Source organism: Equus przewalskii, chromosome 30 (assembly GCF_037783145.1).
Source record: "Equus przewalskii isolate Varuska chromosome 30, EquPr2, whole genome shotgun sequence".
NCBI classification, from domain to species: Eukaryota; Metazoa; Chordata; class Mammalia; order Perissodactyla; family Equidae; genus Equus; species Equus przewalskii.
The window spans coordinates 32,245,539-32,258,458 of record NC_091860.1 but is presented as its reverse complement, the minus strand read 5'-3'; the positions used below and the strand labels follow the sequence as shown (position 1 = coordinate 32,258,458).

Here is a 12,920-nt window from a genome sequence, read left to right as displayed (position 1 = left end):
CCATCCCAGGGCCAAACATTTCCTCAGCATTACCCAGGCAACAGTAAATAGTCTGAGATGGAATAAAAACGACTGTTAAATCTAATATGAGTTCTTGGGCAAATAAAGGGCCTCTTACAACTTCATCTTCTATGAGCTCTCAGAGTGGTCAAGATGTTAGAAGTTATATTAATATAACAGTAGTATAATAAAGTTGAGCAATTTTAACTGTTTCCCATAAGTGCAATCACTGTTTTAATCATTTTTGTATTTTAAATGTAAAAGCTAAATTAAAAAATTTTTTGTTTACAACACATATTTTGAATGAAAAAAATCTGAATTTGTTTTATTTTATATTGGACTTTGCAGTAACCCAAATTAGGGTCACTACTGTTTACCCACCACAGGGTTTATCAATTTATCTCCCTCTTAGTGATTAGGGGACGAAGACAATGTTTTTGTTATCTGTGATTCCTCTAATTCCTAGGACAGTATGCAGTTTAGCATACTTCTTGAGCATTTAGAGTAATTACTAGGTATGAAATTTTATTCATGCTCACTCCTCCTCAAGACTGGCTCCCTTACAATTATTTGGTATTTTATTTGATGATTACATCCCCCCCCCCAAAAAAAATAGTCAGTAGCCATTAGAAATAACTCAGTGAGTAAATTTTTTTCCTAAAAAAAGAAAAAATACAGGGGCTGGCCCCGTGGCCAAGTGGTTAAGTTCGCACACTCCACTGCAGGCAGCCCGGTGTTTCGTTGGTTCGAATCCTGGGTGCGGACATGGCACTGCTCATCAAACCACGCTGAGGCAGCGTCTCACATGCCGCAACTAGAAGGACCCACAACAGAGAATATACAACTATGTACCAGGGGGCTTTGGGGAGAAAAAGGAAAAAAATAAAAAAAGAAAAAAAAAGAAAAAATACAAATATGTTGTGCCTTTAGATCTTTTTAACGTGAATATTAGGGAATTATTATAGTTGAATAAACAATTACAATCAGTTTATCGTAATTGAAAAAAATCAATGTGTTGTAAATAGACAAATCAATTACAATAAAAATTAGCACCATTATATTTTTTTAAAGTTTCAACTTCATTTTCACCTTGGAATATTAAAGTTGATATCACCATAAATTCATATAAAAGTCAGCTTACAATAGAGTGTTTGAAAAGGGCAACACATTTTGGGCAAAATTCCAGAATTATACTTGATATTTTTCAAAGAGAAAAAGAAAGAATAGGTTGCTGATTTAAACTAAAGGAGATACAATAGTTCTTGACCAGTTTATAGAGGAGGAAGAAAAAAACTTCCCAACAAGAATACTCTACCCAGCAAAGACACCATTCAAAATTGAAGGAAAGAAAAAGTTTTCCAGACAAGCAAATCTAAACTGGCCTTACAAGAAATGCTAAACAGATTTCTTTAAGCTGAAAAGAAAGAGTACTAATTATTAACAGGAAAACATAAGAAAGTATAAATCTCACTGGTAACAGCAAATATATAGTAAAGGTACTAGGTCAATCACTTGTAAAGCTAGTATGAAGGTTAAAAGACAAAAGTAGTAAAAATAATTGTAACTACAATAATTAGTTAAGGGATACACAAGATAAAAAGATGTAAAATGTAACACCAAAAGCATGCCCCAGGTTTCTTTTGGGGTAGCTATACTTAGACAAAATTGACTTTAAAACAAAGAATGCAATAAGAGACAAAGAAGGGCCTTATCTAATGATAAAGAGATCAATTCAACAAGAGGATATAACATTTGTAAATATTTATGCACCCAACAAGGGAGCACCTAAATATATAATGCGAATATTAACAGACCTAAAAGGAGAAATAGGAAGCAATACAATATAAGCAGGGGAATTTAATAGCCCACCTACATCAATGGATAGATTTTCCCTACAGAAAATCAATAAGGAAATATCAGTCTTAAATGACACATTAGAATAGATGGACTTAAGATACATACAGAACATTCTATCCAAAAGCAATAAAATACACATTCTTCTCAAGTGCACAAGAGACATTCTCCAGGATGTCCTGGAGAATTAGGCCACAAAACAAGTCTTTACAAATTTAAGAAGACTGAAATCATATCAAGCATTTTTTCTGACCACAATGCTACGAAACTATAAATTAATTACAATAAGTAAACTGGAAAATTCACAAATATACACAGACTAAACAACATGCTACTGAACAACCAATGGGTCAATTAAAAATCAAAAGAGACGTAAAAAACATATCTTGAGACAAATGAAAATGGAACTACAAAATACCAAAATGTATGGGATGCAGCAAAAGCAGTTCTAAGAGGGAAGTTCATAGCAATAAACGCCTATCTCAAGAAACAAGAAAAATCTCAAATGAACAACCTAACTTTACACCTCAAGGAAGTAGTAAAAGAATAAATGAGGACCAAAGTTAGTAGAAGGAAAGAAATAATAAAGATCAGAGCAGAAATAAATGAAATAGAGACTAAACAGACAATAGAAATGATCAATGAAACCAAGAGCTGGTTCTTCAAAAAGATAAACAGAATTGACAAACCTTTAGCTAACTCACCAAGAAAAAAAGAGAGAAGGATCAAATAAAATCAGAAATGAAAGAGACATTACAACTGATCACAGAAATACAAAAGATCATAAGAGACTACTATGAAAAATTTACACCAACAAATTGGACAACCTATAAGAAATGGAGAAATTCCTAGAAACATACAACCTTCCAAAACCGAATCATGAAAAAAAATCTAAATAGGCCAATTACTAGTAAGGAGATTGAATCAGTAATTTAAAATCTCCCAACAAAAAAAAGTCTGGGACCAAAATGGCTTCACTGGTGAATTGTACCAAACATTCAAAGAAGAATTAATACCAATCCTTCTCAAACTCTTCCAAAAAACAGAAGAGGAAGCAACATTTCCAAACTCATTTTACAAGGACAGCATTATCCTGATACCAAAAACAGACAAGGGCACCATAAGATAAGAAAATTACAGGCCAAATCCCTGATGAACATAGATGTAAAAATCTTTAAAAAAATATTAGTAAACTGAATTCAATACATTAAAAGAATCATACACCATGATCAAGTAGGATTTATCCTAGAGATGCAAGAGTGGTTCAACATCTGCCAATCAATCAATGCGATACACCCCATTAACAAAATGAAGGGTAAAACTCATATGATCATCTCAATAGATGCAGATAAAGCATTTGACAAAATTTAACATCCATTTATGATTAAAAAACTCAACAAAGTGAGTACAGAGGGAATGTACCTCAACATAATAAAGGCCATACATGACAGACTCACAGCTGTCATCATACTCAATGGTGAAAAGCTGAAAGCTTTTCCTTTAAGATCAGAAACAAGACAACAATGCCCACTCTTGCTACTATAATTCAACATAGTTTTGGAAGTCCTAGCCACAGCGATTAGGCAAGAAAAGGAAATAAAAGGCATCCAAATCAGAAAGAAAAAAGTAAAACTGTCACTATTTGTAGATGACATGATACCATACATAGAAAACCCTAAGGACTCTACCAAAAAACTGTTAGAACTAATAAATGAGTTCAGTAAAGTTTCAGGGTATAAAATTAATACACAGAAATTTGTTGCATTTCTATACACTAATATTGAACTAACAGAAAGAGAAATTAAGAAAACAATTCCATTTACAACTGCGTTATAAAGAATAAAATACCTAAGAATAAATTTAACCAAAGAGGTGAAAGACCTCTACACTGAAAAATATAAGACATTGATGAAAGAAATTGAAGGTGACACAAACAAATGGAAAGACATTCCGTGCTCAGGAATTGAAAGAATTAATATTGTTAAAATGTCCCTATTACCCAAATCCATCCACAGATTCAATGCAATCCCTACCAAAATTCCACTGGCATTTTTCACAGAAATAGAACAAATGGTCCTAAAATTTATATGGAACCACAAAGACTGTGAATAGCCAAAGTGATCTTGAGAAAGAAAAACAAAGCTGGAGGCATCATATATCCTCATTTCAAACTATATAACAAAGCTATAGTAATACAAATAGCATGGTATTGGCATAAAAACAGACACATAAATTAATGGAGCAGAATAGAGAGCCCAGAAATAAACCCACGCATATACAGTCAATTATCTTATGACAAAGGAGCCAAGAATACACAATGGGGAAAGGGCAGTCTCGTCAATAAATGGTGCTGGGAAAACTGGACAGCCACATGAAGAATAACAATGCACACTACCTTACACCATACACAAAAATTAACTCAAAATGGATTAAAGACTTGAATGTAACACCTGAAACCATAAAACTTCTAGAAGAAAATATAGGCCAGAAGCTCTTTGACATAGATCTTAGCAATGACTTTTGGAATTTGACACCAAAAGCAAAAGCAACAAAAGAAAAAATAAACAAGTGGGACTACATCAAACTAAAAATCTTCTGCACAGCAAAGGAAACCATCAACAAAATGAAATGGCAACCTACTGAATGGGAGAAAATATTTGCAAATCATCTATCTGATAAGGGCTTAATATCCAAAATATATAAAGAACTCATACGACTCAACAGCAAAAACCCAAACAATCCAATTAAATAATGGGCAGATCCGAATAAACATTTTTCCAAAGACATATGGATGGCCAATAGGTATATGAAAAGATGCTCAACATCACTAATCATCAGGGAAATTCAAATCAAAACCATAGAGAGATTGCCTCACACTTGTTAGAATGGCTATTATCAGAAAGACAAGAAATAAAATGCTGGTGAGGATGCGGAGAAAAGGGGACCCTTGTGCACTGCTGGTGGGAATGCAAATTGGTGCAGCCACTATGGAAAACAGTATGGAGGGTCTTCAAAAATTTAAGAATAGAACTGGCATATGATCCAGCAATTCTACTTCTGGGTATTTATCTGAATAAAAGGAAAACACTAACTCAAAAAAATATATGTATACTGCAACATTATTTACAATAGCCAAGATATGGAAACAACCTAAACGTCCATTGACGGACAAATGGATAAAGAAAATGTGGTGTATATATACATATACAATGGAACACTATTCAGCCATAAAAAAGAACGAAATCTTGCCATCTGTGACAACATGGATGGACGTTGAGGGCATTATGCTAAGTGAAACAAGTCAGACAAAGAAAGACAAATTCCATATGATCTTACTTATATGTGGAATCTAAATAAAACCCCAAAACCAAGCTCACAGATAGAGAAGAGACTGGTGGTTGCCAGAGGCGGGGGTGGTGAGTGGGTGAAAGAGGTGAAGGGCTCAAAAGGTACAAATTCCTAGTTATAAAATAAGACATGGGGATGTAACGTACAGCATGGCAACTATAGTTAATAATAGTTAAAAAGACTGTATTGCATATTTGACATGAAATTCCCCCAGATTTAAGGCAAGTTAAACAGACAGTTTAACTGGGAAAACAGATATTTAGACTCTGAATCAGCCATGTGCATGTAGAAGGAAAAAAGGTGTATAAATGATGTAAGTACTACCTTATTACATATTAATTTTAATTTTACTTGGATTTGAGTGAGGAATAAGCAACTTGTACAGAGTGTAACTCTGAGGAGGGAGGGAAGCAGGTGGGTAAGAAGGGCTATCAGAGCTCACTAAAAAAAGAAGAAAAAGATGAGCATTTGCTTCGTAGAAAAAGCACACTGCAACAAGGCAAAATGAACTTTCAGATAATCTCACTAAGACAGGGAGGGAGGGGAGGAGGAAGAGACTGAGGTTTCCGCAAGTAAGACATGACAGAAGGAAATTAGCTGCATAGCATGATTTATTTTTATTAATTTAAGGTTATGAAATGCCATGGGTTCTCTTCAGTATACTTTTTTATTTGTATTGGTAAATGGAAAACCACCTTTTTTTCTAAGTTTGTTCACAACTTTCATTTGCCATCTGTACTTCCTATTAAAGATCCCAAATTTCTCAGCTGGGAAATTCTCCTACCTTAGCGCTTTGCAGGAAGCTGAATTTTAGAGTTGAAGGTATACTACAATACCGTAATAGTCTAGTACTTCAATTATACCAAGTTGTTTGGTATTACAACAATTCTCATTCAATGAACTTTTCTCTGCATCTTCTTAGCAACATGTTCACCTATTTTAGTGTTTCTACATAGAACGCACTTTTCTATAGTTTTCATCGCATTAGCCAACATTTTGATTTTGCATCCTGATAAGTTGTAATCCTTCATTTGGAAATGTACTACTTTTTTCTATTCCTTTAATAAGTAAAAACCAAGCTTGACCCATAGCATATACCAACTAGAGATGACTAAAATGCAACAGAATACAGATGATTTAAAAGCAGGAGTTGAGATGCATTGGTGCAGACATGTGCGTTCTACATTTTCATAGATAACATTTGGTCTGTATCTTACACGTCAAATTCACCTTAACCTTGCAAGAAGGGAAAGTCAGCACTACTCTGTCCTGCGTTCCAACAGCAGAAGGGGGGCTGTACTTCCAATCTAGATCAGCAGCCCCTGAGAACCGTGACTCACTCTTCTCTGATTGCCCAAGCCTCAGCAACGAGCCAGTGCACAGTCGGTGCTTCAGACACCAGAACAAATGCTTGTTGGCTGACAGACGAGTGCTTCGCTCACCTGTGCATGCAGGTGGGTCCTAGAATTCCCTGCATGTGGGCATGTAAGCCCTGGAAGAATTAGCTTAGGAACAGCAGTTCCAAGTACACAATCAGCTCCATGGCTGAATCTGGCAAGAGATGAAGGTCACACAGGAAAGTCTCTATCTTTTTGACTGAATACAACCTATTTCCAAGAGCATAATTTTTTTAAAAATTCAAGTTTATGCCTTATCTTAGGTGAAATACTCTTTATCCACTTAGAATTACCCAACGAAGGCATAAAAACAACGAGGCTATAAATCATATGCTCCTAAACTCAAATCCCATTTCTGTCCATGAGATGCATAGAATAACTGAGTCTATGGCTGGTGCCTCCTGGGGCCCCACATCCCCATAGGGCTAGACTCTACATTATTTAACACAACATCTGGCCTTTGACCTCGATTGCTAATGTAGAAACCAATTTCTTTCCTACCTGCATTCAGAGGAGAGTTATTGGCATAAAATGCAAAACTGAAAGGAAAAAAAGGTAATCTAACCACACATGTCCAGATATAATATGAGCCATTCTGGTCTTTTAGTTATTAAGCTGGTTTCTTCGCAAAGCTGCAGCAGATAGTATGAAAATAACCGACAATCTGGTTTCTCCACAGCCCCTTACCCATGGAACAAAGAGAGAGGAATCCCTCTGGTACAGTTAACTATTTCCAAAAGTTTACAGACTGCATTAACTGTACTGAATGAAGAATTAGAGAAAAGCTTGTTTCTCTTACTTTCTGAAAAAGCACTTTGGAAACAGACTTTGTTTCTTCTGAGTGATATATGTCAAAGAGTTTGGATATACATTCTTTAACTACCAATCTTTCCTGAAAGCAACAAGAGTATCAGACATACATTCCAAGAGGTAAAATCCAACATCTTATTAGAGTTATGATCACTAATTTTGGTATCCATTTCTGGACTTTACTCAAAAAACATTAATAACTTTTCATATTCAAAACAAATAATTTTCCTAAAATATTTCTTTTCAGATTCTAGTTATTTCCATACCCAAAACATAAGGCAGCACAAGTATAAATCAGGCACCCTGAAAGGGGCAGTGCGTGCGTAAGCAAATGAAAGGCGAGTACCCTTCTAGGATTACCATAAGTGAGGATGTACAGGGGCTTCCCGTTCGTGTCCATTGTGGTCAAGCATGGGGCCTTTGGGGAGATGGTCCCCCATCTCTGTAACGCGGCTTCTAGAGACGGCGGCCAGTTCGTAACCACACCCAGCTGCTCCCCTCGCATTGCCAACATCTGGGCTCCCTCTGGCTTTGGCTGGTTTGGATCTGGTTGTTGAACTAAGTACATTTGAATACAAAAGTTTTCAAGAAAAATACATCCATGTTAGTACGATCACTTTTTTCTTCTTATAGAAGCCAGGAGACTTAGACTTAAGGTATAAATTTATTAACAGACAGAAAACATGCACACACGCTCTTCTGGAATCAGGGCCATGACCTACATACTGGCCTCATGGATGGAATGGAAGCACTGAATTCTTATAATTTCCAAGGCAGTAATAGGGATGGGTAACTTAGGGCGACCTGAGTGCATTATAAACTGAGGACAAGTAAAACCATATATTTTAACACACCTAGAGTCTTTGTTTAAAATATCAATTACTGACATACACTAGCAATTCCAGATTCCAAAGAGCTCGAATCTTGCTAAATTATATTTTGCCCTTAAATAGTGAGATGCAAATTTAAATTTGCTACAACTACTATGAATAACTAGCACAGAGCCTATTTCCTTGAGTAAAACAAAAGAAAAACAAATGCCTCATAATAAAATACAATTTACCCAACTCTTTAGAAATGTTTCTCTCTCATAGTTGACAATTTCTACCTCCTGGCCAGAAAATCAGCTATATCTTACTTGTGGTATAAAGAACAGAAATAAAGAGTTTGGGTTTGACACAATAAGCAGTATTTTTTTTTTAGGTACTTTGTGTTAAAAGGCTCACAAGCATTCAGAGGATAAGACACTGTGCCTGAATTTGTAGAGAGTGGAGGAAAACGAGGCCTTCTCTGCGTTCCTCTCAACAAGCTTATGCAGAGAGCAATGCCTCACCATGAGCTAAGGTTTTCTATAATTTACTTGCATTTCTGAAACTTGATGGAGCCCTTAGAAAGAGGCCTGGCTCATGGGACAAAATCCAAAATCATATTCTGCTGAGGACGATAAACAAATAATCAGTTTGGAAATCTATCCAACCACGCAGTGCTCAGCGCACCTTTAAGGACCTTGGGGAGCAGTAACTACAGTCTCTAGATAAGACTCCTGTCTTCCACTGAATGCGGAGAGATTACTGCTCTTAAGAAGTAAAATACCTTTGTAGAAAAAATATCATTGTAGTTTATGGTACCATAGGGACAATGAAACAAATGGGGATGGGAAAGGGTTCTTTTACCTTCTAACAATTCTTCAAAGTCATCAACAAAGAACTCCCTTAATGGCGGTCGTTTAGGTCGTTTGAGGGTGTTGACGAGCTGCTGAATTTTTGCTGATACCCGGCTACTTACTGGCACTCCTGAAAAACAGAAGCACAGATGAGCTGATTGCAGGACATCACAGCTGAATGAGCAGCCACATAACACGGCTGTGATGCTCTGGCTCCATTGTGAGGGCTGTGAGAAGCAGGCGAATGCGCTTGAGACTGAGTATCCCTCAAAGTGTCACCTGAGACGATGTGCAGAGTGAAGATATTCCACTGGGTGGACTACCACAGTGCAGGGACCCTGCAGGGAACCACAGGAGGGTAAAGAAGCGGCAGAAATCATTCTCCTTCACTTCACGAGTCCTCCTGGTTTGGTGATGTCGGGAAGACTCTGGACCACAGAGAAGGCTTGGTCCCATCTCTAATTCCTAAAACAGTCACACTGTCTCAGGTTCTCCACTCTCAACAGGAGTCAGAGAGCTGACAAAGCAGTGAGACCCTCCCTGAGTCCCAGAGACCACTGGTGCTTGGCCTTGCAGGGGCCAAAACAACATTCTGCTGGAGAAGTGAATTTGGCTGCTCTGTAGCGTCTGGGCTCTAGGTGATTGTCTGGCGCTGCCGCCCCGCACTTCCTGACGAAAGCAAGCAGGACTCAGGTTCTACAAGCTCTGTGGCAGGCCCTGCCCTCTCACAGGGGACCACCGGTCCTTCCTACCTGTCTTTGAGTAAACTCTCAGGCAATGCAATCTAGAAGCACAGCAATTTCAAGTCTCTAAATTCATTTTTTCATATAACATAGAGTACTAGAATATACTTCACGTGTCGAGAAAAATAAATCCGATTTAATGATAATATATTTATTACTTACAACAATGAATGTGACAGCATTTTGAAAACTGATTAAGTTAACTGATCACTGAAAAAGGCATGAAGTTTTGATGCGGGATCGGTGAGCTGAGGAGTCGAAAGAAAGATTTCTTAGACTCTCAAGATGTGGCAGTAGTGCTCTTTTATTTAGAGAATAGTGTGGAATAGCATGGGGACAGGACCCATAGGCAGTCAGAGCTTCTGCTGCCGCCGCTTCTGCTGCCCCTGCTGGCATGGGGACAGGGCCCATGGGCAGGGAGAGCAGCTGCTGCTGCCCCCGCTGGCATGGGGACAGGACCCATGGGCAGGGAGAGCTGGTGCGTGGGGACAGGACCCACAGGCGGTCAGAGCTCCTGCTGCTGCCCCGAGTTGAGGGTTAGGGCTAATTTTATAAGGCATGGGTACGTGACTTATTTTTACTGGAGAAAAGAAAAGATGATGTAAAAAGTCATTAAATATTTCAGTGCGGATGGGGTCTGGTTATTGTGCGGTCATGTAACTATAGATACGAATCTGGCCATAGAGATCGGCATGTAGGTGAGGATGCCCTGGGCTTCTCTCCCTGGGGCAGTCCTAATTCATACCATAACAAAAGTCCACTGGGTCATATAGTTTGGCATGTAGGCCAGGTCACCTTGAGCTTCTCTAGCTGGGGCAGCCTTAATCCACATCAGTTTTATTTTTTTATTTTTTATTTTTTTGAGGTAGATTAGCCCTGAGCTAACTACTGCCAGTCCTCCTCTTTTTTGCTGAGGAAGCCTGGCCCTGAGCTAGCATCCGTGCCCATCTTCCTCTACTTTTTTTTAATATGTGGGACGCCAACCACAGCATGGCGTGCCAAGTCGTGCCATGTCCACACCTGGGATCTGAACCGGCAAACCCCAGGCCGCCAAGAAGTGGAACGTGCAAACTTAACAGCTGCGCCACTGGGCCAGCCCCAGGCATGAAGTTTTAAAATTTTAAAATAAATAGACCATGGGGCCTGCCTGGTGGCCTAATGGTTAAGTTCATGCGCTCTGCTTCAGCAGCCCAGGGTTTGCAGGTTTGGACCCCACGCGTAGACATAGCACCGCTCACAACCCATTCTGTGGCAGCATCCCACATAAAACAGGGAAAGATTGCCACAGATGTTAGCTCAGGGGTAATCTTCCTCATACACACACAAATAAAATAAATAAATAGCCCAAATTAATGAACAAAAGGAGTGCCAACATGCTGACATCCTTAACAGGATCAAATATATCCCCTGCAGGCAAACTTCATTGTCGCTGAAAGGAGCTCAGAACTGGCACCTGGTAACTATGGGTTTGGAAACTTTACAGCTCTCAGTCTGAAGAACTACGGCCTGGAGGCAGGTCTTTCCCATAATGGCTGAGGCAGAGTCCTCCTTTTCCATTGTGTGGTATCACAAAAACAGACCTCGGCTTTTGGAATGACAGAATTCAAGGAAATTTTTCTATCAAATAAAAAAACATTTTAGTAGGTAGTTTTACAATAGTCTATAAGCACTTTCAGAATTGAGATATTAAATATTTTAAAGTTTTGAAAACATGTAAAAATATACAACCGAGAATTCAGAATATCTTAACATAGTATTTCCCCATCAAATAGTTCCACTTAATTTAGTTCAGATGGAGATCATTCCACAGGATTACTGGTTCTCCAGCTTAGTTTAGAACCTATAAGAATCATCCTAGGACCCAGATCAGAGCTTCTGATGTGTGAGGTCAGGGGTGCAGCCCAGGTGGTTCTGATATGAGAGGTTATCACACACTGAGAAACACTGGCCTGGACAACACGTGACTCATATGGAGTCATATGGACAACATACTTACTTAACTGGGGGAGTAGGAGAAGACGATGGACTTCAAAGACAATAAAGTTATTAAAACTGGAGTGACCTCAAATGTACCAATGGAGAGCTCATGAAACCCGGTGACTTTGGGCTCTGACCATAATGAAGTGCATGCTGCCTGTTAGAGGCTGGGTCTAGGTCTTCCTCACTGCCTCCAAATCACACGGTACAATGGGACATGAGCACAGTGGGATGGATGGCACACCAAAGCTACTCTGGCTATCTTCAACGAAAATAACATTTTATATCATCATCGGGTTCTATTCTAACTTTCATGACCCAACGAAGGACTGAGACTTAAAGACAGCAGAATAAAGCATGAAGTTCATGTTCAAGTCTGCTACTTCAGATTGGGTAACAGAAATGGCCACCGTAATCAGAACATACCAAGATGGGAGATATGAGGAATAAAAGATAACCCCCTACTGCTGTATTTTTTCAAATCGCTAATACTTTTTCCAATATGGAGGAAAAAAAAGACCCTCTTTCTTCCAAAGTCTAAAGCACCACACTAGCCCATATCTGTCAATTATTTTGTTTTACATTGAACTTCGTCTTGCCCTTCTAAATAATCACTGATGGTCTAAACACTTGACACTAATTTCTTAACTGCTGAACCAACACTCATTATTCATTAGTAAAAACACAAGTCTTATAAAATTTCTTTTTCTTCTCATGACTAAATTCCTACAACGTGACATTTTTTCCTACAAGGAGTAACTCTTGGCCAACTTGGAGATAATTTGCAATTCTTGTGACTATACCACCTTCTGTGGGTGGCTCCTGAAGAACATGATATATGAGATTCAATGAGCTGACTGTGCATCTAGAAGAAACACATCCCATCATGGGCACAGAAAGGCAAGTTAGTAGAAATTAGAATTTACAAAGAAGGAAAGAAGTTGCTGAAGACATACCATCACCAGTCTCCATGAGCTCAGCATTGCCATACTTGGGTGCTGTCCGTGACGTCGTTGAGCCTTGCGGCCTTTCTACTTGTATTGAGTGTTCTGAGGTGTAAGTGGTTACATCAGGAGGTGCAGAGTGATTTTCTGTAAAGAAGCCAATTACAAGTTTTCTGGTTATCAT

The 12,920-nt window shown here is 38.4% G+C and overlaps 1 protein-coding gene across 26 annotated transcripts in view; it reads right to left on the bottom strand.

Moving 5' to 3' along the window:
- DIP2C (disco interacting protein 2 homolog C) overlaps positions 1–12,920 on the bottom strand; it is a 469,882-nt gene that overhangs the window by 148,822 nt on the left and 308,140 nt on the right. For all 26 annotated transcript variants that reach the window (XM_070601291.1, XM_070601280.1, XM_070601282.1 and 23 more), the window contains 3 exons: positions 12,749–12,883; positions 9,083–9,202; positions 7,770–7,967 (listed from right to left, as the gene is read on the bottom strand). In XM_070601291.1, coding sequence (XP_070457392.1) covers positions 7,770–7,967; positions 9,083–9,202; positions 12,749–12,883 — 453 coding nt within the window. The remainder of the gene's footprint in view (positions 1–7,769; positions 7,968–9,082; positions 9,203–12,748; positions 12,884–12,920) is intronic.